General features: G+C 40.9%; 1 protein-coding gene across 4 annotated transcripts in view; it reads left to right on the top strand.

Annotated features, from left to right (window-relative positions):
* Positions 1-1833: 1833 nt before the first annotated feature.
* The window catches only part of TCF12 (transcription factor 12), a 141891-nt gene continuing 115977 nt past the window's right edge, over positions 1834-27747 (top strand). The window contains exons 1-3 of one of the 4 annotated variants that reach the window (XM_035131798.2): positions 1834-2219; positions 3175-3271; positions 4111-4183. In XM_035131798.2, the coding sequence (XP_034987689.2) occupies positions 3191-3271; positions 4111-4183 (154 nt within the window). In that variant the 5' untranslated portion in view covers positions 1834-2219; positions 3175-3190. Of the gene's footprint in view, positions 2220-3174; positions 3311-4110; positions 4184-27747 lie in introns of all 4 variants that reach the window. The other 3 variants (XM_035131797.2, XM_060282399.1, XM_035131799.2) reach the window with 3 other exon arrangements.

Below are 27747 nucleotides of genomic sequence, written 5' to 3'. Positions count from 1 at the left end.
CCCCCCCCCCCAAGGCTGCTATGCCTTGGAGAGATTTGTGCAGACCGTAACAACCATGGCCAAACAGATACACATGCATGCTGAGTACAGCAGCACTCTCCCCCCCCCCTGTGATTATTAGACAACTGTCATTCAAATACATTTTATCTTGAACAATGGAGGTAGAACATAGCCATTATGGCTAATAGACACTGATAGCCTTATCCTCCACGAATTTGTCTAATCCTCTTTTAAAGCTATCCAATGGGATCACTACTTCTTGTGGGAACTAATTCTATAGTTTAAGTATGCACTGTGTGAATAAGTACTTGTCTGTCCTAAATCTTCCTACCAAATATAATTCTATACACCTCTTATGTCTCCTCTTACTCACCCTTTTTTCTAAACTAAAAAGCCCCATATGTTGCAACTTTTCCCTCCTGGTAATTTTGGTTGCCCTTTTCTGAACCATTTCCAGCTCACACAATATCCATTCTGAGGTGGTGACTAGAACTATCATAGTATTTGACATTCAGTTGCACCACAGGTGTATATCATGGAAATACATAATTAGCACTTTTATTTTCAGTTCCTTTCCTAATTATTCTTAATGTGGAGTCTGCCTTTTTCCCCAGCTGCTGCACAATGGATCAACATCTACTGGTACATTGGAGTATCTACTACAACCCCAGTGTTTTATTTCTGGGGAAGCACCACCAGTTCAGACACTATGAGAATATGTGAAACTAGGATTCTTTGCCCCATGTCCAGCCCTTTACACTTGCTTGCATTGAGTTGCATTTGTCATTTTACTTCCCATCCAGCCAGTTAGGAGAAATCCGTTTTGGAGTCCCTTGCAATCCCTTTTCGTACTTTGTCAAAAGCTTTTTGTAAGTCTAAGGACACATAGTAAGCTATCAGCATGCTTACTGACATTCCCAAAAGGGTTAGTGAAGAAGAAGCTATAGTGGCTCTCAATAATTCTGTACTTAATAATGCCTTCCATCACTTTCCCAGAACAGACCTTAAGCTAACCAGCCTGTAACTGGGGAACTTTTGGCCATCCAGATGTGGCTGAACAATAACTCCAATCTTTCCTTCCCATGGTTGTTGGGGCTAATGGGAGTTGTAGTTCTGCAACACCCAGAGGGCCAAACGATTCCTTTTTGAAAACTGATGTCACCTTTCAGCCCGCTGGTATGGTGGCTGATCTTAAGGATAAGTTGCATGTTTTTGTTACAAAGCTAACAGGAGAAGTCGAAGCAACACAGCATCTGGTGGAGCCTTCAGGACTTGGCTATTCTGAGGGTGCCACAAGGCTCGGGGTTGCTTTTCCACCGCTGGCCCTCTGGAAAGAAGCGAAGCCTCCCCTTCCCGCCAAGAATCAAGACTGAGGCAGCCGGTTTGTTCCGAAACGCTTGAGCCGAAGTTAAAACTCCGCGACCCTCTTCGGTGCCCTTCCGCGGGGGCAAGTCCCGTTGCGCTCAGAGCGGCTCTTACTGCCAAGGAAGCCGGCTGGAGACCAGGTCCCTGAAGCGCGCCTGTGGTGGGAGGAAGTAGCCCTGGGGCCGCCCGCCCACCTGGGCTTCCTGGCTCCCCGGCGCCCGCTTCCTCACTCGCTGAGGGGAGAAGAGGCGTGCGGCGGGACCTGGCAGGGAGACGAGGCCGACCGCCGGAGAAGAAGCGCCCGCTTTCTCCCTGCTCCAGGTCTTTTACCTCTCAGAGACTGAGGGCCGCTGGGCTCATTAAGGCGGCGGCAGCGGCACTCGCCAGGCAGAGAAGGGTTAATCGCCGCCGCGCTCTTCGCGGCGCTGCTGCTGAGGTTGCTGTTGCTGCCGCCGCCGCCGCCAAGCGCGGAGGGATACAGAGCAGGAACCTTGAACGTGGCGGTGCTGAGGCCCCGAAGCCCAAAAATGTCTGCCTGAGGGGAGGCCCCGCAAGTTCTGTCGAGACGGGAGGGGGCAAGAAAGGCAGACCGGCAGGCACGGGAGGGGGAAGGAAAGGGAGGACACGGGCGGCAGGCGACGGAGCGGCCGAGCGCGAAGAGGGGAGGAGGAAGAAAGAAAAGGAAGGACGGGGCTGAGGGAGAGGAGAGCGTGCGGCATTCTCGCCCCTCCGCTCCGTCTTCCTCCGCTGCTGCTGCTTCTCTGACTGACTCCGGGGCGGTGGTGACACTGCCGCCGCCGCCGCCTTAGAAGGAGAAGAGCCACTTGGACCCGGGCAGCGGGGCCGGGAACCGGGTAAAGGCAGGCAGGCGTCACGGAGGGAGGGAGAGGGAGAAGCGGGCAGGGGTGGGGACCGAGGGGAAGGGAAGCCGGCGGCCGGAGGGAGCTCCCTCCTGGCTCGGAGGGAGGAGAAGCGGGGACGCGCACGGCCGTCTCCGCCCGGGGCGCGCGTCTGGGCAGTATCGAGCCTGGTGCTGAGAGGCTCCGGCGCCCTTTTTTGGGAGGCAGCCGGGGCCGCGGGATGGGCGGGCAGGACTCGGAGACCCCCTCTGGGAGCAGGGGCGGCAGGGTTGGTCCTCTCGCTCTTCCGCGCAGGCCGGCGGGATTGTTCCAGGAAGAGCGACCCCTCCACGCCTCCGCCCACAATTGGTGACCCCGATTCCTAACACGCACTCCACACACAGTTACCTTTCCCGCCAGAAACCCCTTAAACTTCGGGTTCCTGACGGTGTTTCGCTGGCGCGGAAGTGGCTGGCTGGCGGAGAGGTGGGCAAGAGATCCTGCTTATTGTTCGCAGCCTCGTCGAGGGGAGGGAGTCGAGCGCCTGCCCGCCTTTCCATCGGCCCACCCGCTCACTTCCCTGCTCGGCCTGCTTGGAGGACTTTGCCTCCGCTTCGGCGCTCTTCATTCTTCCCCTTCTGGACTACTCTTGTTAGGCACCCCCCCCCACCTTCGGGGGACCCTCTTGCCTGCTTCCCTAGCCCGGGCTTCCAGTTCAGTGGCGTGCCTTTCTTCCCCAAGGCAAGGATTAAACTCTGTGGATGCGAACATCTCGGATGGAGTGGGGGGGAGGAAAGAAACTTCCATGGAGTTGGCTGTGCTGCTGCTGTTGCTTTTGGGTGCCTTTGAGATGCGGGGGGAAAGGAGAGTGAATGATCTTTGGCTTTGCGAGGGGCTGCTCAAGGCTGAGGATGCCATCGTCCTTGTTTTGGTTAACGCGCCTCTTCCTTTTCCTTTTGTTGCCGCTTAGGACTCTCCATAAGTGGATGAAGATGAATCCTCAGCAGCAGCGGATGGCCGCTATAGGGACAGACAAGGAATTGAGCGACCTGCTGGACTTCAGCGCGGTAGGATATTCTTCGAAGTCTTCTTATGGCTTCTCCACGGTAAAGCGGACCGAGAAGTGGGGCAGCTGCGTGCAGGGCTTGGTTGCTTCTGGCTCAGCCAAAGGGGAAACTTGGATGTAATAACAAACCTCCCATATTGAAGGCTTTGGGTCAGTCATCTTAACTGGTTAAAATCCAGCTGACCCATAGATAGCCATTGGATAGCTTTTCTCAAGTTTGTTTTCCACAGATAGATCAAAGGGTGTTTGTTTTTCTGTAAAAATGCAGTGTAGATAACGGGGAGGGGGACCCCAAGCAGCTTAATCCTAATCCTATTTGCTCAGAAGAGTGGGACCTGCTTTCCTGTATCCATAATTAGGGTTGTAGTCTCCGTTCAATTCTGCGCATGTTTGCTCAGAAGTAAACCTCATTGAGTTGAATTGGACTTACTCCCAGGTAAGTCTGTGTAGGATTGCAGCCCTAGTATCTTTATTCCTGTTTTGCCCTGTAATCTTAGATTGGAAGCAAGTCATTATGTCCCACAATGTCTTACATTATTTTTATTTAAATCAAGTGTATTTTTTGAAAGTAAAATACAGAATATTTACTTGGCTTTGTTAGGTTATCCTGCATTTGTTGTATTTTGACCAATAAACCTATTATATTGAGTAATAAACTGGCCATGTAACTGACCTTAAAAATTGTACCACTAATTCTCTGTGTTACGAAACATTTTTAAGCACAGTTAATATTATTAATTTTTTCTATTAATGTATTCCCAGCTTTTTCACATTCCAAATATACATAACTGAATTAGTTTTCATTCCATGCTGACTGAAATGCATCCACTTGTTTTGCAGATGTTTTCTCCACCTCTTAATCGTGGAAAAACCAGACCAACAACACTAGGAAGCAGCCAGTTCAGTGGATCAGGTAAGAGGCACCTGAAAAACATAAAAGTTAAAGAGCAATGCTGTTGTATTGTGTTATATAGAAAATCTTAATTTGTATATGACAGAAACTTTTGTGGATGAAATATAGTTTTCAAGGAGTTAAAACAAATGCAGTGTTAACACTTTAAAAATGAGTTAGTTTTCTGCAGGAATCTCTAGTTTGTTGATGCTGTGGAATGAGTTTAGAGGTTAATTCAATTGAGAATATTGGGTTTACAGGAAGACACAGGTATTCGTGAAAATGTGGATATTCAGTCTTTTTGTCAGTAATTTGGGATTATCTTATTTCTTTTGAATTTTAAAAATTCAAAATACTGAAGTTGAATGCCTTTTGTGTAATTTATACAAAATTAAGGCAAAAGCAAGACTAGAATAAAGTACAACTAAATAGGGAAAGCAGCGTTTTGTTTCTAGAGTTCACCTGGTCAAATTAAGTAGGAAAAGAGAGGCAAATATATAATGTACTGTATATTGACCAGATGTGTATTTATGTGTGCATAAACCATTTAAATTGGGAGATGAAGTATTTGCTGAGGAAATAAAATTTGAAATTGAGTTAAGTATTGAAGATAACGCTTTTCTTTAAAAATGCTGTAAATTGCAATGGAAGCAGTGCAGAGCTGTTATTCTGTGTTCCAGTGCTCCTAGAACCTTGTGCCTAAAACATGTATTCTCGCATTCTTCTCTCTCCTGTATATGTTATGTATATTTTCATATCCTACTTTAAATTCACAGTAGGTATAATTGAGCTGCAGATTTAAAATAGATGACTATTTTAGTTTGACCAGTGTAGAATATGAGATTGCATTATTGGAAAGCATTTTTGGAGAATTGTGTTGATCTGTTGTACTTGTTGTCTTTTATAGATAAGGAAAATAAAACATACTATCAAATGCTACATTATTAGTTTTGGAAGCACTGTTGCATTTTTATTTGTGTTGACTTCTAATTGTCAGGGATAATCTAGTAAGTATTTCCATAATCTAACTGGGAATCTGAGTCTTTTCCTTCCTCACAAATCTTTGGTATTCTATCTAAACTTGAATTACCCAAGGAGATTAACTTCTGAATGGATAAAAAGCAAGCAGGTCTGTCTACTAGTCTTGAGTCTTTTAATATTGTTGCAGCAAAGTCTGAATTAAACGCTCAACAAGTATTGTTGAATGAAAATTAATACTGGTATTTAGATTGCTGTTGGATAATTTTAAAAAGGTTTTGATATATTTCATAATAGACCCAGTGTAGACATAATGCTTCCTGGTGTTGAATCATAGTGAACTGATTTGGAGTGCCTTGTGTGCTTGCAATTTTCTTTGTCATGTGGACATTTCTTCCCCTACTTCATTTAAGAAATAACTATTAATAGAATTGTATCTACACCAGTGATATTGTTAATTAGGAAGAATTTCCTGACAGTAAGAGCTGTTCGGCAGTGGAATTTGCTACCAAGGAGTGTGGTGGAGTCTCCTTCTTTGGAGGTCTTTAAGCAGAGACTTGACAGGCATATGTCAAGAATGCTTTGATGGTGTTTCCTGCTTGGCAGGGGGTTGGACTGGATGGCCCTTGTGGTCTCTTCCAACTCTATGATTTTATGATTCTAATCATAGTTAAGCCAAACATAACTTTCAAACTTGTAACTATGGTTATTGGACTGCTGTTGGAGAATACAAATAAAGAAACATAACTGTGTTTTGATTTTCCTGTATAGCTTGATGTGGAGTTGCAAGTATATGCCATTTTTCTTTGGAAAATGAATATGGCTGAAAACAGGAAGCTTCCCAAGGCTTTCTTATTTCCTAGAAAATAGCAGCTGCAATTGTACCATAGTATACACAGTTTTCTGAAGCAGAGTTATGGAAGCAGAGAATGACAGTCTGTTTTTCAGCATAAATATGTGAGAGGCTTATTGTATTGAAATATATGTCATGTTTATGATATAACCTTAAACATTTTGAGAGGTTTGTCCATAATTTCAAAATCAGACATGTTCATGTTCACAAGTAACCCTCGTGTCTGCGTCCTTCCTGTTAAATATTAATGTAAATCTTCTGGATCTCAGCGGTGGTTTTGTGCTTTGTGCTCAATTTGTTAAAACCTGTTACACGAACCTGAATGGATTTGTCTCTTTCAAAAGCCTGTACTGTAATGTAAAACTGAGACTTGACAAAATCTTCCAGTAATTGAATTTTACGTACATGTGAGAGACATTAATTTTTTAACTTGTTGCAAATAATTTGCAGTCACACGAAGTAAGTTTGGAATCCTGTGCACATTTATATCTGAATAAGTCACACTGAATACTCAGTGACTACTTAAAGAAGTCAGCATGAAAGATTGTGGTTGTAAAATGGTTTAGTTATCATCCACAGAAAACTTTCATCATTTGTGTCTTGATGATGGTGAAGTGCTGCTACTAAGAAGAGCCCTGATAGATCAGGCCAAAAGCACATCATGTCCAGCATCCTGTTCTCACAGTGGCCAACCAGATGCTTATGGGAAGCCTGCAAGCAAGACCCAAGTGAGATTCAGAGTTATATTGCCTCGGGTAGTGGAGGCAGAACATAACTACCATGGCTAGTAGACATTAACAGTAATAATCATGAATTTGTTTAATCCACTTTCAAAGCAACCCAAATGGGAGGGTGTGGCTACCTCTTGTGGGAGCAAATTCCATAGTATAACTCTATGCTGTGTGAAGAAATACTTTTTTTGTCTCCCCTGAATCCTTCAACATTCAACTTCATTGGATGGCTCCAGCTTCTAGTATTACCAGTATGAGAGAGAGAGAAAAACTTCCAATCTGCTTTCAGTACATCATACATAAACTCTTTCATGCCCCCTTAATCCTCCCCCCACCACAAAACTAAAAAACCCTACCGTGTTTCTCATATTATAAGACATGTCTTATATTTATTTTTTCCTCAAAAAAACACACTATGGCTTATTTTCAAGGGATGTCTTATTTTTTCCCTCCTCCTGCCGCAGCCGGCATTGCTGCTGCGCCTATCACTATGTCTTATTTTCGGGGTATGGCTTATATTCCTTGAATGCTTAAAAATCCTGCTATGGCTTATTTTATGGGTATGTCTTAAAATATGAGAAACAGGGTAGGTGTTGTAACTTTTCGTCATGGAGTTGTTCCAGTCCCTTCATTATTTTGGTTGCCTTTTTCTGAAAAAAATTCAGTTCTAAAATAACCTTTTTTGAGGTGAGGCAACCATAACACAGATCACATAATACTAATTCTGTTATTACTATGCTGGCTGGCTGTATATGTCCAAGCCCAATTCAAAGTGCTGGTTTTAACCCATAAAACTCTTTATGGCTCAGGATCCAAATATATTCTGGAATGCCTCTCTTCTGTTGTTTCTATAAGACACCTTTCTGTCTTTCTATGTGTCTTCAGCAGTCTGGGTGATTTGTACTGAAAAAGGCAAAAGTGGGTGGAGCAGTGGGTACAACTCTTAAGTAGGCTGCATTGCAGCCATGCAGATGTCAAAAGCCTCTAAACACCTGTATGAATTACCACAGTTCAAAGGCACATTCCAGCCAGGACAAAGAATTTGAAGAGGATGCAGGGCTGATGAGGGGTATGGCCTTGGGGCCAGAGCACTGTATTTGGACCCTGCGTCTGAGGATTTCCTCCCTGGCATAGATACTGCCTCGATCTATAGATGATGTAGAGATTCATCCCCAGTTGTACTTTGGGGTTTGTTACTGTTACCATGATGTGATAATGATACACTTACTGGGATTTCATGAATATTTGCAGCACATTGCCTTCGCAGGGAATTGGCAGCTGGATGTTGGCTTCCTGGAGCCTCCTGCATGGGTTTCTTTAGGTGTGGGTTCTCTTCAAGGGGAAGGGTTACTTACAGAGATGTGGAACAAAATGCCATCAGTATGCTCATGGCATGCAGTTGCGTATCAGATGGCAAGTTTTTTACTTTATGGCAGATGCCACATGAATGGTTCTTATAAAAATATTGTTGCTTGTGTTTTGCTTCCTGATGTTTGATCACTGATAAATTGTTTTATGACTTGTTAGCCCTCTTGAGCTTCTCTGAGGAAATGCAGGAGATAAGGATATATATTACCGTATTTTCCAGCATATAAGACGACTGGGCGAATAAGACGACCCCCAACCTTTTCAGTTAAAATATAGAGTTTGGGATATATTCGCCATTTAAGAAATACGACTGTATAAGACAACCCCTGACTTTTGAGAAGATTTTCCTGGGTTAAAAAGTAGTCTTGTACGCAGGAAAATATAGTACATATATGTTTGTGTGTGTGCACACACAAACTGAATCCGCATAAGGGTGGTTGATGTGGTCTAAACTAAAGTACAGTACAGTAGTGAAATTACATCAATGATGGCATTTACCTCTACTACTTGTTTGTTTGTTTGTTTGTTTGTTTGTTAGATGTAAGGTGTCTGGAGTCACTGGCTCCCTTGGCCCGAAAGCAAGATGAGCACTGCACATCATAGTTGTCTTTAATTGGACTTAACTGTCCAAGGGTCCTTTGCCTTTATCTGTACCTATGTAATAGTAATTGGAGTGGAGAGGTGAAAAGGTTCACCACAAGGGCAGAGCCAGGTCAGTAGAGCAGCTTTTAGAATATTCAAACTTAAATCAAAAGAAGGCAAAGATTACTGGTAATTTGCAAACAGCAAAGGGATGATAGTATGAAGATGGCAGCACTTCTAGATATAGAGATGCATATTGGACTTGAATGTTGCATGTGTCTGTAGTAAACACAAACTGTCATGCTCTAAGGTTGTAGAGTAAAAAATAATCTTATACCATTCAGTTTGAGTAAGGAAAACCTTGTTTTAAAAAGTATTTATTTTTTTAAAATGCCAAATATATTTTTTTCTACCAAAAATGTCATTTTTTTCAACTAGAAAAACAGGGGCACAGGGGTGGGTGGGAAGGCCTAGGAAAAAACTCCTGTTTCTCCCCAACCCAATTTCAGGGCTTACCACTTTGTTGCTATCTAATATACTTAGGCAGCCATGTCTGGGCTGAAATTATTTCCTAGTTGACTTGCTGTGCCCAGAGATTCTGCAGCAAAGTGGCAGTTGGATCATCTGGGAACTGGGAGAGAAGCATGTAGCATTTTTGTTCCTTCAGCACCTCGTGCATCTGCCACTAGGGCTGAGGCAGATAGAAACATCGGCAGCAACCACCCAGTGGGAAGTCGTGGTCTGTGTGGAACTGACTTCTAGCTGCTTCAGTCATCAGTTCTAGGACAAGAGATTGCAGAACGGCATTTGTTGTAACATACAGAAAACACACACCTTTGTCTGCTGTATTTTCTGTTGTGTCAGTGTTTATTTCATTGTGTTTTAAATACATTGTAAGCCATCTCAAGAACTTCAGTTAGTAAGTGGGGTATACTTAATAATGTAAAGGTAAAGGGACCCCTGACCATTAGGTCCAGTCGTGACCGACTCTGGGGTTGCTGCACTCATCTTGCATTATTGGCCGAGGGAGCCAGCGCACAGCTTCCACGTCATGTGGCCAGCATGACAAAACTGCTTCAGGCGAACCAGAGCAGCACACGGAAACACCGTTTACCTTCCCGCTGTATCTACTTGCACTATTTATCTACTTGCACTTTGATGTGCTTTTGAACTGCTAGGTTGGCAAGAGCAGGGACCGAGCAACGGGAGCTCATCAATAATATAAATATATACATGCTTCCTAAGAATAGTCCTCTGAAACAGCTAGGCACAACTATTGTTCAATTTTTCTTTTATCCATAACTGCTACCTTCTGTGACTTTATTCATATTGTTATTCATTTTGTGAGTGAATTTTTAGCACCCCAGGTTTAAATGTCAATAAGTGGTTTTTATCTTGAGCTCCTCTGAAGAAACGCAGGATATAAGTGATGTGTTTGTTTGTTGTGTTAAAAATGTTATGAGACATTGCATTCTAAAAGTAGGTGGAATTTCTAGCCTACAACAATTGGTTGCTGGAAGCAAATTATATTAAAGCATCATTCTCCCCTTCAATTCCTAGTTACTGCCTATGAGTAGTATCTGACAAGCAAAGCATGGGCTTGGCTTTTACAAGCTGAAGAAAGCACAATATTCTCTGTGCTACTGTAATCTTCTGATTGACAGCAGGCTCACATAAATTTTCTGTTCCCTGGAAGATTGCCAAGGGTGGGCTGATTTCTGAGGCCATCAGCAAACTTCTATTAGCATGGGGCTTGCAATTTTTTTTTACATGTTTTTACTCTGGGTTAAAAATGTGATTGTTGGTTTGCATTGTATCTACTACATAATACTTGATGATGACAGCTAGTCCTTGTTTCATCTTTGAATATTGTATTTATGGCTTTTTTACTTTAATATATTTATAAATGTTATAAGGTAAAGGGACACCTCACCATTAGGTCCAGTCATGACCGACTCTGGGGTTGCGCACTCATCTCGCATTATTGGCCGAGGGAGCCGGCGTACAACTTCCAGGTCATGTGGCCAGCATGACAAAGCCGCTTCTGGCGAACCAGAGCAGCACACGGAAACGCCGTTTACCTTCCCGCTGTAGTGGTCCCTATTTATCTACTTGCACTTTTACGTGCTTTCAAACTGCTAGGTTGGCAGGAGCAGGGACCAAGCAACGGGAGCTCACCCTGTCGCAGGGATTTGAACTGCTGACCTTCTGATCAGCAAGCCCTAGGCTCTGTGGTTTAACCCACAGCACCACCTGCGTCCCTATAAATGTTATAGTTGACCCTTAAAGTTAAAAAGTTTGCAGTGGGGATTGCCTTGGAACCATAAATAATCTGTTCTATATTCATTGGAGGAAGAGATGGGTATAATAAAAATATAGTAGGACAAATTCTTTGTTTATTTTGGTTTTTGAAACGTAAGTTTTGAATTGCATCTGACATTTTAAGGAAGTACTTGAACCTTGAGAAGTACTTGAGATGACCTCAAGTACTTGAGATGACTTGAGATGACCTAATGTCATGAGGTCTCTGGAAGACCTTTGGGTGTGTCTTCATTCAGCATGGCCAGTGGTCAGTGATGCTGAGAGCTGTAGTCCAGCAACATCTGGAGTGCCATTGATTAGACATAGCTGTTTTAGAGAGACCTTGGGTTGTGCTGAATATTTCCATGGGAAAATTTAAAGAGAGTTGTAGATAAGCCAACTTGTTACCATGTCAAAAGATAAAAAAGAGTCTATCTGCCTCTAACCCTTGTCTTTTCTTGGTGATGAATGCAACTTATGATTCAGCCACTATTAGTAATTGCTTCACTCTCTAGTCTAGTGTAAGATAGCATGCTTCAGTTTCTAACTTTGAACATATTCTTTTGAAAGTTTAGTTTATCTTAGCATTTTGTGAGTGACACAATAATTTCTTGGCTAACAGTAATGGTCAATTTCTTTTCTTGCAGCAAGGATGAGATAATTGATGATTTTATGACTTGAATGAATGTTTTGTATCTCTACGTTTAGAAAACAAAGCTGTGGTTACAAACACAACATTAACTGAATACTAAGGAAAAGAAACAAAACAAGCTTTTGTTACATTTTATAATGTGGCACTATGTATGAGCTAGCCATGCTTCTAAATGTATCCAATTTTTAGAACTTGTTAGGTTCTTACATGTAGTGGGGATGGAATGGGAGCTGTGGTGAAAAAACAAAAGTCTTAAAATTTTCTAAATAAAACAGAAAAATTCTATTATCTGCTAGGTCCAAGGGTCCCTTTTGATCATACTATCAAGCTTATCTGGATTTGTAAGCACATTGGTTTTAAAAGGATTTGAGTAATTTTAATATATTTGCTGTTTTTTGTGTGATAATCAGCTTTGTATAACCAATGTGCTTGAAGTTTGATTAATGCATGAAGGGGTTAATGCCATAGAGTAAGCTGTCTTGCAAGGCTTAGCTAGATCACTCCCCTTCACTTTGAGAGGAAAGTAATGAAGACCTTTGTTCTCCTTCAGTCTACTTGAAAAGCTCAATGTGATGTGGTATAAACTGATTGCTCCAAGTTCAGACCACATGGCTTTTAGAAGCCATTATTGAGTTCTATACCAATAATTCAGGAACTTTCACCACTGTAACTAAACCAACTGTTACCGCCTGTATTTTCTTACTGATGTATGGAAAAGCACATGAACCTGACCTGCAAAGAGTTTGTAAGTAAATCATTTTTAACTTACTAAACATGTGGTCTTTTTCTATGCTAGAGGAAGAGGGTAACTTTGGAATGACAAGGTCATTTTTAAGGGTCTAACAGCCTGAATTTCCATGATTTACTTTGTGGCATTTTTTCATAGAATTGTAGAGTTGGAAGGGTCCCAAGGGTCATCTAGTCCAACCCCCTGTGATACAGGACTCTTAGCTAAAGCATCCATGCCAGATGGCCACCCAAACTCTGTTTAAAAGCCTTCAATGAAGGAGAGACCAACATCTCTTGTTTCACTGCTGAACAGCTGTTACTGTCAGAAAGTTTTTCCTTTCTTGTAATTTGAAGCCATTGGTTTGAGTCTTCCCCTCCAGAGCAGGAGAAAACAAGCATGCTCCCTCTTTCATGTGACAGTCCTTAAGATATTTGAAGATGGCTATCATTTCCCATCTCCTTCAAGCGCTCCTCGTAAGGCTTAGTTTCCAGACCCTTGATCATCTTTGTTGCCTCCTTTGCATATGTTCCAGCTTGTCAATATTTAATCTGTTCAGGTCATTTGAATTCTGATTGTATTCTGCAGCATTAGCTACCCCTCCCAGTTTGCTGTCATTTGCAAATTGGATGAACACCCCCTCAGTTCCTTCAAGTCATTTATAAAGATGACAATGGACCCAGGACAGAACCCTGTAGCACCCCACTTGTCACTTTTTCCAGGATTATGAGGAACCATTCATGAGTACTTATTGGGTTTGGTCAGTCAACCATCTACAAATCCACCTAACAGTTACCTTACTCAACCTACATTTTACCAATTTCCTCACGAGAATATCATTGTGGACTTTGTCAAAAGCCTTATTGAAATCAAGATACACTATGTCCACAGCATTTCCCGGATCCACCAAGTTTGTAATTCCATCAAAAGAAATCAGATTGGTTTGACATGACTTATTTTTGAGAAACCCATACTGGCCAGGTCTTGGTAGTCACAGTTTCCTTTCCTAAATGCTCACAGACTGACAGTTGGATTATCTGTTCTAGGACCTTCCATGGTATTGATGTCAAACTCACAGGTCGGTAGTTACCTGGGTCTTCCTTTTCCCATTTTTTGAAGGTGTGATTTTCAATCTCTGCTCAGGTTCTCTCGCCAAAGAGTACTTGTCCCAAAGCTGGGTATTGGCATCCAAGGAATTCTTCTTTTATATACCTTTTTATTTTCCTTGACAACCAACAGTTTTTTGTATTTAACTTGTATTTAATTTGATCAGTATTGTTGTTTTTATTCTTTTAAATCTATTTTCTCAGTATTGCAAAACATCTAGAATGTCTAATGAGACAAGTGGGTGATGTATAAACATAAAGTGCTGCTCTGCTTTAAGGAGGGGGCCTGGGGAAATTAAAAGTTAGTTTCAAATGTGCTTGTTGCAGGATACCACTATTGCAGTGGCATTATGTGTGTTGCTTCACAAGAATGTTGGCTCATTTTGTCAGGAAAGGAAGGCTAGAACAAAGCACACTTAAAAGTTCCCACCAACGCTCTCTCTCCCCCCCCCCCCGGCCATCTTTTAAATGGACTTGGGTGTGTCTCTCACTACACTGGTGCAAGACCTCCAGAAATCTTCCTTGTATAGAGCCATATGTCATATGCAAATGCAGTAAAAAAATTAATGACCTCATCTTGAAAGTTATTTTGCAGCTCCTACTAATGGAGCTGTGATGATAAATTGAAATAGACAGCCGCCAATTTCAAGTGATAAAATTGACTGCTAAAATTTAAGATTCTTTCTTTGGAGCCTCAGACATCAGAGGCGTTTGAATATGACACTATTTCTGGCAGCATATGCAGTGACAAGAAAACGCTCCAAATTTAATAAGTGTTGAATTTTGTCTGCAAAGTAAGAATCTTAGGATTGTGCTCCTAGTTTTCCTTCCTTTGTAGCCATTCATTGAATATGAATGTGATACCATACCTGGGAAATGTGGGTGTACTTCACCCCAAGCAGCCTGGCAACCAAACCTCCAATGCCTGATGGGCCTAAATGGGTTGTGGCAGTTGTGGTTGGTGGGTTGGTACAGGTAGGGTGGCATTGCTCATCTCCTTTCTGAACATTCTGGAGTAGAAACATAAAGGAAGTTACATTGATTTAATGTTTTTAAGATATTCCACTTCCCACATGGCCATTTACTACCTTCTGCCCTGTGGGAAAGACCCTAGGAGAGCAATGAGGCAAGCAGTGAAGATGCCCAGCCTGCTCTAGCTGTCCTTTTCCCTCCAAACCCCTACCATTAAAAAATGTATTTATTTATTAAATTTATTTACCACCCTTCATCCAAGAAACTCAGAGCAGTTTTTAAATACATAGCATAGCAACACAGAAAAACAATTTTCCCCTTGTTTAAAAGGCTGTAGATGGTCTGGGAGAAGAAGAATGTTTTTGCCTGGCACCTAAAGATATGTGTGAAGGCACCTGGGGGCGGCTCCCTGGGGAGAGCATTCCACAAGTGGGATCCACCGCAGAAAAGACCCTTTCTCATGTTTTACCACCTGCTGACATTTTATATGTTGTTATCTATTAAAAACCTCTGAATAATGTATTTTAATATAAGCTGCCTTGTAAGGATTTGTTTACTGGTAGGATGTGAATGTTTTCAATAAATAACAGTAACTAAGATGTTAATTAAAATTTTGCACATGGGTCCAAACTTTAATTGGTAAGTTCGATCAACTAAATTTTTAGTTGACTATTTCCTGAGGGCAAGTTTTAAGTGAGGAGGATACATGAAAACACTAGTTTTAAGGCTACCACGGTACTGGTGTTCAGGGCAGGTGCTAGGGTTTTTTGCACCGTAGGTGAGATCACCTTCTGGCGCCCCCCCCCCATCATATTTCAAACACAGATGTTCCAAAGCAGTGGCAGTCCTGCTACCACAGAATAATAGTGCAGGGTGGGGAGGGAGGGGGAAGAGAGAGAGAGAAGGGAGAGAAGGAAGGAAGGGGATGAAAGAGAGGGAGGGAGGGAGGGAGAGGGAAGGAGGGAGGGAGGGAAGAGACAGAGAAGGGAGGGAGGGAGGAGGGGGAGGGAGGTGGAGGGGGTGAGAGGGAAATAGAGAGAGAGAGAGAGAGGGAGGGAGGGAGGGAAAAGAGAGGGAAGGAAGGAGTGGGTAAGAGAGAACTTGGATGGACTTGCAAAAGCATCCCAGAACTGGTGTACCAAGAGAGCCTTGCCTCCAAGCAATATTTAGAATATTTAGAAACAGGCCTTTTCTTTCGGAAGTGTGGTAGCCTTGTTATTTTAACAGTTCAGTGTTTTAAAAAGGTACCCGTTATAAGCGTTTTGTTAATACTGTGGTTGGTCAGTTTAAAAAGAGATTTGCTTGATAGTGTAAATGTATATAAGCAGGCATCCCCTAGCGGGAAGATGGGAATTGTAGTCCAAAACATCTGGAGGGCCAAAGTTTGGGGATGCCTGTATATAAGGATAGCACAAATGGATAGGTATGTACAAGTTGTAGCTCTACTCTATCTGGAACAGGTGTGTCATTAATTATCTATACAGCATGATTATGGTAAAGGTCACAATATCAAAACTCTGCTTTGGTATTGCCCCAAAGCTAATATGTGCCTTAGTAGCTTAGTTTTTGATCTAGGGCATAGAATATTCTTTTCAGGCTCATTTTCCAGCCAGCTAATATTACCATAACGCAGAAGATCCTGTTAATACAACAATTGAGGAGTCTTTATTCAAGTTATAATTAACCTTATTATATTAAACTGAAAACATGAAATTTATACATTAATACTTATAAACCTTGTTACAGTAAATTGTAATCAGATGAATTTATATGCTTGATCAATATTATATGTATAAATTCTTTTATAAAGTCATGGTGTTTAAAACCTTTGCAGCTGAGTAGGCACAACAAACTGCTTCTTGTCAGGTGGGAAAAATATTCCCAAATCAATTTCCTCTGGAAAACAGCCTTGTCCATTGTTATCTTCCGAAGTTAATGGATTAAATTCACTTTGACAGTTGGAGACATGTACCAGTGTCTTGCCTGCAGCCATGATCTAATAACCATGGATATGGTAACAAGTTGTCTAAAGATTCTGTGATCAAGGTGTTGTTGGGTTTGTTTTTGACAAATGTATTCTGCCTGCAAAAATAGGATTTTACTAATAAGAATGTATTGCTGGTTTTTTATTCTACACAAAAGGGGAGTGGTGGTGGAACTAGTCTTAAAAAATCAAGGGATTGACTCAATGGGTTGGAACCAGATTCCAGACTAAGTCAGTTGTAATTGAATCCCATTGAAATCTGATAACTTAGCCTGGATCCAGCCTAATGAGTTCTCCTTAGCTTGTTATTGGTGGATGAAGTTTAGAGGCAGAAGAAGTCTCATTTAATGACATTGTGAGCCAAGACTGACCAGAAAGTAGGTGGAAAAAATGAAAGGCATTGCACACAGTTGACCTTTTAATAGAGAGAGGGAGAGAGAGTACTGATTTGGAAGATGCTTTCATGGTAACTTAAAAGTGGTTGAATTGTATTGGAAGTGACATTGGACAACTGTCCAACTGCTTCTTGGGATTAACCACATCCACTTCTTAGTGTGCATCTCTCATTTAATTTATAATGCTTCTTTAACAATATGAAAAAACTCAAACATTTTAAGAGAATAACAACTTATTGGTTACTTTCAAATCTGTTAATTGACTAGCTATTTTCTATAGGTATATTTTTTATAGTTTGTATAGTCAGCTTCATTTTACACAAATTCTTAAGCCATATTGATGTTATAGAGATGGGTGGGAATTTTTTTTGCCTTTTATAAAGTAAATGTTATAGGACAGTAGGGCTTCCATTCTGCAAATGCTTCTGTGAATTCACAAAAGCCATGGTGTCTCAAAACTAAGCAAGTATTTGAGGATTGTTCATAGGTGAGAATATCAAAAGCCAGCTTTCATAATGACTTTTACTTGGTTGCAATGCTGTTCTTTTGATTAGTGATCAAATCAGTTATTGTCATTGATCTACTGTCTGTGATCCTGTGTAGAGAAACACATTCTGCTTTTTAAAAAAGCTGCCTCCCAGATTTTAACTATAGTACCCCCCCGTTGGTGAGATTCTTAAAATGCTATACTGTAGCTTGTATGTGAAGAGCAAGTGAAAATTATTATATTTTGTTCTGTTTGGCTCAATAGTTGCATGGTTTATTACATATGTTCCATAACTTGTACAGTTCTATAACTTTTACAGTTAACTCCTGCCCTCACTACCTGTCCCAGCGCTATTATCTCAAGTAGAATTGTTCTTGATAAACTAATAGATCAGATGACTAGTTTCAGTTTTGTCAGATAAACAGTTTTAGCATCTGTGGCAAGTTTCTTTTTCTATGAATACCCTAGCATGGGCAATTATAGAGAGGACATATTCAATACCTATTTTTGGTAGGTGGTGCTACCTCTAGGCATGTAGAAATGAAAGGATCCATCTTCAGTTATAGGTACCCCTTTTTGCATTTTTTTCCTCTCTTGCTTTTTTCTTTAATAAATTTGCATTCTAAAAAAGAATTTCTTTTTACACCTGTATGTATAAGATATGTTAAAAACCTTGGTGGGAAATACAAACTTAAAAAATATGTGTCTGGTGATCCACCACCTCAGCTTTCCTGATGTGAATTAAATTCTGCTATTTTGATTGAAGAATAATGTTATTTCCTTTTCATTACACTAGTGTTCTGCATTTGTATTCGGGGCTTTTGTAGTACTGTTATTTTTCATATTGCTTCCAACTTGCTTAATCCACAGTTATTGCATAATTGTTCTTGATATTATTTTCTTCACGTGTTTTGGAAAACAAATCCCCTTACTCTAACTTGACCTTGAGAGTCACCAGTAAATAAATTCAGTTCATAAAAGCTGTTGGCAATATCCTGACTGCCACTTTCCTCTCATGTCTTTTGCTAAGGCCTCAGCGATTACCCTGTTAAGCATTACATTCTACCAGTGTAACTTTATTTCATAATTCAAAATACCTTCCCCTCAAAATGTGTTAAATGTTTTGTCATGGTTACAGTTAGACACATACTGTAACTACCGGTATATTGCTTTGCTGGTGCCTTTTCTACAGTAATAGTAGTTACAGCTTTAGGATGAAAGTATGTGGGAAATACAATGTAAAACATTTGAAATTTGACTACATCAGATAGGGGTGAATGGCTTCCAGTCCTTTTAACACTAAAAAGAATTTGGCATGCTGACTTTGCACCACCTTTCAGCACATCTATCGTGGTGTCAGTGTTACTCCAACCTCACACTTTTGTTAGTTATGTCTGGCATTGGAGTAGCTTTGAATTGGGTTAACTTGCTGGTGAGTTTCAGGACAAAACCATGGCAGTAAGTACAGTGGTACCTCGGGTTGTGTACTCAATTACTTTACGGGGTGCCGTTCACACCCCAAAAAGCACGCAGCCCAAGCAGTGCTTCTGCGCATGCACAAAGCGCACAAAATGCTTCTGCGCATGCGCGTGTGGCGGAACCCGGAAGTAAACACTTCCGGGTCCGCGCGGTTTTTAACCTGAAAGTACGCAACCCGCAGCGTACTCAACCCGAAGTATGACTGTAAATGTATTTTGATGAACACAGCCTTGTGCAGATGCCTATTCACTGCTAATGTTACCATGCATGATTTTTATACTAAAATGCATAGGAAGCCAGTTGGAAGGTGCTCACATGACACAGAAAATACACCACAGAATTAATAATTCAGCATTATAATAGTTAAGCTTCCCGGTTCTGAGCAGAAGCAGGAGTCTTTTTTAAATAATAAGTTCTACGCTACAGGTATAAAAGGTCTTTACAGTGCCACTGTTTGCTAGTTCTGCTAAACTACCAAATATATAAAGTTTGGTTCTCTAGATCTAGAAATATTTATATTGTACATTTTACAGTGTTAGCGTCCTATAAAACCAACCTTTATGGAGATTTTACATGAGTGAAAGTAAAAATAAATTTAATAGCTGGTTTTGAAGGCAAAGTTCACTACGGATGAATCTCAAGGGGTGTCCACAGCACTGTCCTGTCCTGTTGTGTTGGATTAGTTTCTGTTAGTAAGGTTCAAGGATGTGGACAAGGTGCTTGGATTGGTCAGGCTGACCACTTATGCTCTGGAACCTAGCCCCTGTTGGCTGATAAAAACTAATAGGGAGGGGATAGCTGGCCGGCCAGGGAAGTGATTAATGCTCCTTGTGAGAGTGGGTAGTCCCTGCCTGCTTGATGGAAGCAGTGGAAAAACCACACCTCAAGAAACCTTCCCTGAATTCAGAAAATCTAAGTAACTACTGGCCAGTTGCTAACCTTCCCTTTTTGGGCAAGGCTCTTGAGTGGGTGGTCCTGGACCAGTTCCAGGTGCTCTTGGAGAAAATTGGTTTTCTAGATCCATTTCATTTGGGGTTCAGGCCTGATTTTTGGCACAGTACAGTGGTGCATTGCTTAACGAATGCCCTGCTTAAGGAAATTTCCGCTTAACAAAAGGATTTTTCGAGCGGAGCTTGCCTCGCTAGATGAATGCCTTTTTCAAAAAATTCGTCTAGCGAATCGCGGTTTCCCATAGGAATGCATTGAAATTCAATTAATGTGTTCCTATGGGCAAAAAAAAAAAAATTCAATGCATTCCTATGGGATTCGCTAGACGAATTTTTCGCTATAAGAAAAGAACTGTGGAACGAATTAATTTCGTCTAGCGAGGCACCACTGTAACTGCTTTGGTCACCCTGTATGATGACTTCTATTGGGTGAGAGATGGGGAAAATGTGTTCCTGTTAATTCTCAACCTTTCAGCAGCTTTCAATACCATCAACCATGGTATCCTTCTGGAGCAGCTGTCCAAATTGAGGGGCAGTGACACCTCTTTGTGATGGTTCCAGTCCTACTTAGATGGATGTTTCCAGAGGGTGATGCCTGGGGAGTGTTGTTCAATCCCATGGAACCTTCAATTTGGGATTCCTCAGGGTTCAATTTTATCCCTTATGCTGTTTAACATCCACATGAAACTCCTGAGTACATTGTCAGCTAAATGCTGATGACACACAGCTCTACTTCTTCTTTACATCTGCCAGTGTGGCAGTGAATGTGTTGGACTGTTTTAAAATGATGCCTCTGGGAGGCACCCCTCAGACCAGGGCTGGCAGTGGTAGCTTCCCGGAGGACTCCTAAGGAGAGGAGGCTGAGGGAACATTCCACAAGGGAGGGTTGTTCGAAAAGGGGTGAGGGGCTACTGGCTCTGCAGGCAAGGGGAGACATAACTGGGCTCCTGAGCCCCACAGGGGTTCCGCAGAAAGAATGTAGTTGGTTAAGGGAGCTGTGGACTCAAAAAGGTTGAAAACCTCTATCCTATCCTATCTGTGTTCTGGACATTCACAGCCTCACATGTGCTTGATGAAGAAAGCAGGATGAGGAGCATTAACTGAGAGGTGTTACATCACACATGGAGCTACTGTATATTAAAATTATATTACTAAAATTTGTAACTGCTTCTTTATTGCACATCACCTTCAGATGATTGTAAAAAGTGATTACAGGTGAATAATAAAGCACAAAGCCAAATGTATATAATGTTGTATTGGCTTGATATGAAAAAATCTGAAGATGTTCCACTGCCACAGTCCCCCCCCCCACTTGCATTTTTAATCTTTTAAAATGCTAACTTGGCTGTTCTGAGTTCATACATATTTAAGCCATGATAACTCAAGCTGCTGAAGATGCTGATTCACCAATATTTCTTTACATCTGTTTCTTGAAAACTGCACGGTGTAGTCAAAACTTAATATTATATTGAAAGATACCAATATTCACTCTGTGGTGCTTAATTTTATTTTTTAATTGTTTGGTACACACACACACACCATATTTATCCATGTATAAGACAACCACTGTTGTTGTTTTTTAAATGTATTTATTAAAGATTTTTACAAACTACAAAAACATACAAAAATACAAAACACAAAAAGAAAATATGAAACACAAAAATACAAAAAAACAAAAAATACAAAAACAAAAATTCTATTTTATCATCCTTATTTCTAATCTATTGACTTCCTCATTCCACCTCATTCTGCGATTCTTTACATATCATCCTTAGTAAACTCTAAATCTTATATAAACTCTAATTATTACTTTGATATACCTTATTTCTCTATCTTTTACATCTTATCCTTTTACACTCTATATCTTCTTAATTAAATTATCATTATCTTCTAACAATACTTATTTCACACCATTGTATTATCTACAACCCTTATTGTATCTCCCTCACTTTCACTGATTAACCGCTGTTTTTTTGAACCCAAAATCAAGAAACCAATATTTGATATTTTATTAAATATTAAAGTCACCGGCATAGCAACCCCTGCCAGTGCCTGAGGAAGCGAAGTGGTGGTGGTGGTGCACGGCATAGCTGCCAAGTTATCCCTTTTTAAAAGGGATTTTCCCTTATGCTGAATAGGCTTCCTCACGAGAAAAGGGAAAACTTGGCAGCTATGGTGCACAGGCAGCAGTGGAACATGCCCCACCAACACCCAAGATCACCCAACACTCAAGTTGTTAAGCCCCCCCCCCAAAAAAAATTCTATCATGTAACAGCAAGCTATTACACTGCTTTGGAACACACATTTGTAAAAGAAAAGTCTTACTGTACAGTACTAGCTTTCTAACGAAATGCCTGAAGTAACTGTTATTATAGTTTGAAGTCTTGTTTACTCTTTTATGTTCTGCTCCAAGAATTGCTATCCTAATTAGAACCCAATGGCATGTCAAACCTGCGGCCCTCCAGATGTTTTGGACTACAATTCCCATCTTCCTCAACCACAGGTCCTGCTAGCTAGGGATCATGGGAGTTGTAGGCCAAAACATCTGGAGGGCCGCAGGTTTGACATGCCATTGGGTTCTAATTAGGATAGGGCATGCATTTACAAAATGTATTTTTTTTTAATGTGATCCCATTGAGATCCCAATATGAAATTTTGCAGGTAGCTCCTAGAAACAATAAATAATACATTTTGTGACATTTTTAATCATATTAAATTTTTAAAATCACTTTTTAAAATTTTTAATTTTGTAACTTAACTTTAAAATTTAAAGTAAGTCAATCATGTGACATATCACATTAAAGCCCATGAGGTTCTAAAGAGATTGGTATTTTTAGTTTTGAAATACCTAAATTCTGGGCTGATCTGTGGACATTTGTGTGTACAGTAGTACCTCGGGTTACGAACGCGATCCGTTCCGGATCGCAGTTCGTAACCCGAAAAGGTCGTAAACCGAAGCGCCATTTTGCACATGCGCAAAGCGCGCGTGCCGCTTCTGCACATGCGTGGAACATACGTGCGATGAAAAATACTTCCAGGTTTGCGGAGTTCGTAACCCGAATTGTTCGCAACCCGAGGTGGTCGTAACCCGAGGTACGACTGTAGTCAGGCAAGGCCAAAATTGTCATTCTTTTGAATTTTCAAGCCCTCATAACTCAAACAGGATGAAATTAAAATTAATTTTTTTTATTTAAACTTAGATTTGATAATTCAACAAGTGTATAAAATATTAAGAAAATTGTATGACGTGGTAAAGAAATCGGATCACTTGATATGGAAAGACCCAGGCACCTTATTTTCCTCTTACCCTATGTTTGCTATTCTATTTTAAAGAAATGAAGGGCCAACAGTTCTTAGGGTATATTCTTTGGAATGGCAAAAATATAATAATTGTAAAATGACTGGAATATCTTCTTCTGCTATGAGATACGTTCCATCAATGTATGTCTGTAGGACCTACTATTGTACATATTTAGAAAGGCTATATTTGTCTTAGGTGATAATTACATGAAAAATTCAGAGGGCAGTTCCTTTGGTGTGTGTGGTGCTAGGGCATTGTTGTTATTATTGGCTATGAGAACTTATGCTGTCAGGTTGTCTACTGCTGGAGAAGAGTTTCATCTTCTGTATTTATTTTATTTAAAATTTGTGACTCTCAGATGAGCTAACAAAGAATCACATAAAAATACAGTAACATCCCACAAATCATAGCATGAAGCTAAAACAGAGCATAGAAGAACAAAACAAACTTTAAAGGGCTGGGCAAGTAAAAACATTGTAATGTAATGCTGAAAAGAAAGTGAAGGCTGCACCTGGCAGAACTCTGGGAACTGTGTCACACATGCAGGGTGAGACAACAGAAAAGGCCCTGTCTTTGGTCCCCCACGCCTTTGTTTTGGATGATGTGGAGGCATGGAGCCAGGAGTTGTTGTATCCTAAAAGTTGAGGTCTGAAGGTGTCTGATATGGCTCTACCTGACTGGAAGGTGCCTTGAGAATCTTATGTATGTTCTCTCCACTTTTTGGGAAAAGGAAGAGTTGGGTACAAATATAAGAATTCTTAGGCAGGAAGAGGAAAATTGATGTTTTGTGTGACTGACACAACTGTCTATTCTACAAACAGTGTCTCACAACTGTTTTCGCCTTAAAAAGAACTGCTGCATGCTGCACTTGTTTGTTTGCTATTTTGAATTCAGGCATCGTACTAGTCGCCTGAATGATTAAGGGATACTGCAGTGGGAGTGTTTATTAGCACTCTAATACTTTACAATTACATTGCTAATACAATTAAAGTATTGTGGCTTTGAAGTTAATTACTTGGACACTGATCGATGCACATATATGTCTCCTTCCAAAAATTGCTTCCATGAGTGAATGTAATGCACTGGGAATGATGTTGGGTCTAACCAGAAAATCTCAACCTTAATCTATATATATTTAAAAATGTAGGCATTGCACGTGCGGAGGTCACAGCCACAACATTCCATGCCCATCAGGGAGGGATCTGGCATAAATTCCCCCCCAAAAAACCACACCTTTCACACCTAAAATAATGATTAAACACAAAAAGGTGGTGCCCAAATTAGACGTCACCACCAGAAGCTCTGACGACTCCAGCAGCATCCAATAGGAAGGCAGATCGCACTCTGCTGCCTCCAAAGCTGCGCCACCAGATGACATCACAAAATTCCACAGCAACCAACTGAAAACAGTCCTTTGCCAGCAACAAGGCCCAGCTTTTTCAATAGGCCACAGCATTGCCAAGCAATGAAAACTGAGTAGGCCGCACCATTCAGTAGGCCACAGGCAAAAACAAACAGAATAGGTCCTTTCACAATGGGGGGGGGGTACAACAAAGGGAGGGGGAACACATAGCCATGGGGGGGGGGAGGACCCTGAGTCAGCCAAAGCAGTGGGGGGTGGGTTGGGACAGGGAAATCTGAGTAGGCCGCAGCATTGCCCAGCAGGGAAAATTGAGTAAGCCTCACCATTGCCCAGTAGGCCACAGGCAAAAACAAACAGAATATGGGGCTTTCACAGGGTGGGGGAATCCCAGGGATGACGCACAACAACAGGGGAGGGGGCTCACAGGGATGAAGCACAACAAAGGGAGGTGGGAGACCCCATAGCCATGGGGGGGAGGTAGGACCCTGAGTCAGCCAAAGCAGCGGGGGGTGGGGACATTTTCAGGAACACACGTGGGTGGGGGAGTCTTATTTTTGAAACAGTAGGGGAGTCAGGGTTGGGACAGGGCAGGTGAGGGGACTCTGAAGGGAGACTCTGAAGGTGCATTTAACAGAAAAAGGTCAACTTAACACAAAAACCCACAGCAGCGTGTGGCCGGGCCAGCTAGTGGTTATATAAATGCTTATGTAAATAGTTTATAGAATTACTCAACACACACAAAGGAACTAGCCTCACAGTTGCCAACAATCTCCCACTAGTTTTGTCAGAAATTTTGATATCTTTACATGAACTAATTTTTTAAATAAATATTTGCCAGCGTATATAGCTGGCCTCCCCAGGTTTCTTAAACTGGTAAGCAGAAGTGCTTATTTATTGCATTTATATCCCACCTTTTCCTGATTCACATGATTCACCCCTCCTCAATCCCTGTGAGGTAGGTTAAGAGGCTGTGATTGGCCCAAGGCCACCCAGTGAGCTTCATGACTGAGTGGGGATTTGAACCGTGGGGATTTGAACCCTGCTCTCCCAGGTCCTGGTCCGAATCTCTTACCCCAGCACCACACTGGCTCCCTAGCGTACTTCTGCTATGGGGCAGCTATATAAATTAAGCAGGTAAACAAACAAACAAATAAATAAATAAATAAAGGAAAGCAAAATGTCACTTAGAGAAGGATCTGAAATATTTCCCTTGAATCAAGAATTTGTTTTTTTCTGGATTGTTTAATTTTATATTTTAATGTGATGTAAACCGCTTTGAGATTTTTTTCCTTAAAATATAAAGCAGAACAGAAATGAAATGAAAAATATAAAAAAACTTTATTGCAAAAATAGACATTCCATTGTGGCGACCGCAACCAAGGTTTAAGATTTTTGTCTGAGTTTCTAACACTGCCAAGGGGCATTGTGATATCAATAAATTTGACAGCTAGGTTAAGAGAGCTGGAATGAAGTGGAGCACCAACAAAAGGTAGGGCCTTTTTAGATGCCGAGAAAGCATTCAACAATGTCTCCTGGGACTTTACCTTTAAGGTTTTGGAATACAGTATATGGGTTGTGGAGACACTTTTATAAAAGGAGTTAAGGTAATATATAGTGATCAATCAGCAAAATTGATAGAGAATTGTAAAATAAATAAAGGAACTAGAAAATGTTGCTCGCTGTCACCTTTATTGTTTATAATAGTTTTAGAAGTTTTGGAGCAAAGAATAAGATGTAATCAAGAAATTAAAGGATTAAGGGTGGGTCAGAGACAATATAAATTAAAAGCTTTTGCAGATGACGTGGTGGTACGTATCTGTAAAGGAACCAATCGAGTCAATCCCAAAAGCACTGGAAAAGATAAAAAAGGACAAATAGCAGGTCTTAAAATTAATAAAGATAAAACCAAACTCCTGGTAAAAGATGAATGATAAGAGTAAAAGTACATTACAAAGTTTATCAGGCTTAAAGATTGAAAAGAAGATTAAATATCTGGGGGTGTGGTTAATAGCATTGCTTTAGAATGTATGTAGTTTACAGAAGAATCCCCACTTACGTGGGGTTACTATTCCCAACCGCCGCATGCATAAGTGCCTTTTGTTCCTGGCCTGGCCCCCTTTCGGCACTGACCAGTGTTAAAAACCCAGATATATCATCTAATCGCCAAATGGCACCTTAAACCTAGGTTATGGTTGCCACAATGGAATGTCCAGGGCCTTTCCCCACCTCCCAGAGGTTTGTTGTTATTAATTTCATTTCTTTACTGCTTTATATTTAAAATTATAAATCCTAAAGCGGTTTGCAACATAGTAAAATATCAAATAAAACAATCCAGAATAAACCAAATTCAAGCTTCAGGGAAAATATTTCAGATCCTTCTCTTAAGTCACATTTTGTTTTCCGCTGTCGCCAACCTGGCATCCAGAGATCTCCACGTGGTTGCAGTTGGACCTGTGCCAGACATAAAGTGTGCCTGGTTAATTTCTAGCACTAACACTGAAAATGGTGTGTGTGTTGATTGCGCATGAGTGGGGAGGGGTCTGTAGGTCAGGAAATGCATGTGGGGTGGTTCCTCTGATCACATAGCTGTGTTAAAAGTCTGTAGGAGGGTCAGGTTTTATTACAAACTAGTGTACTACAGAGTTGGAAACAGCATTAGGTTTGCTAGAGAATAATTTTTAAAGAAAGTGACAATTGGAAAATGGACTAGTGCAAGTGCTGCTAATTAGACATGGAGGTGGGTGTAATCACAAAATAGTACAATTTCCTAAAATTTGAGTGACCAAATGTAATATCTGTAATCAAATGGGGATGATAACTGCATGAAAGTGACCACCTCCCTCTCCCTCTTTCAGATAATTATTAATAAACGAGTAGTAATTGGTGCATCACCAAGTGTAAGTTGAGGTTTTTTTTGTTTTGTCTGCATAATGATACTTAACTTTCATATGGATTGTAATTCCTATATTTTTATCAGTTACTATTAACATCACTTGAGGTTTAAACATTTACAAAGTAATATGTGTGGTATATTATTGTTATTTTTACTTTTCTTAGAAAACATAGGATTTTGAGCCTGTGAACTCCCCTTGAATAAGGGGATGACGCCATTAAAAAATTCTATTTGTTGCTGTCTCCATCTGCTTGCAGGGAACAACTGCACCCAAGCGTCTTGGATGATATAGAAGAACTCCATGAAACAGAATAAGCAAGTAAGATATTCCCCCCCAATGTAGAGGCAATGGAACTGAAAGATGTAGCATGGCATCTAACCAGACTTCCCTGGGAGAAAAGAATGGAAAGTCATATTTTAGATCAGATGCTGTGACCCATTTTTTTAAATAATAAATTTTTTTTTT

This window comes from Zootoca vivipara, chromosome 14, assembly GCF_963506605.1.
Source record: "Zootoca vivipara chromosome 14, rZooViv1.1, whole genome shotgun sequence".
In the NCBI taxonomy this organism is placed as follows: domain Eukaryota; kingdom Metazoa; phylum Chordata; class Lepidosauria; order Squamata; family Lacertidae; genus Zootoca; species Zootoca vivipara.
The sequence above is the reverse complement of the archived record's forward strand: the minus strand, read 5'-3'. Positions and strand labels throughout refer to the sequence as shown.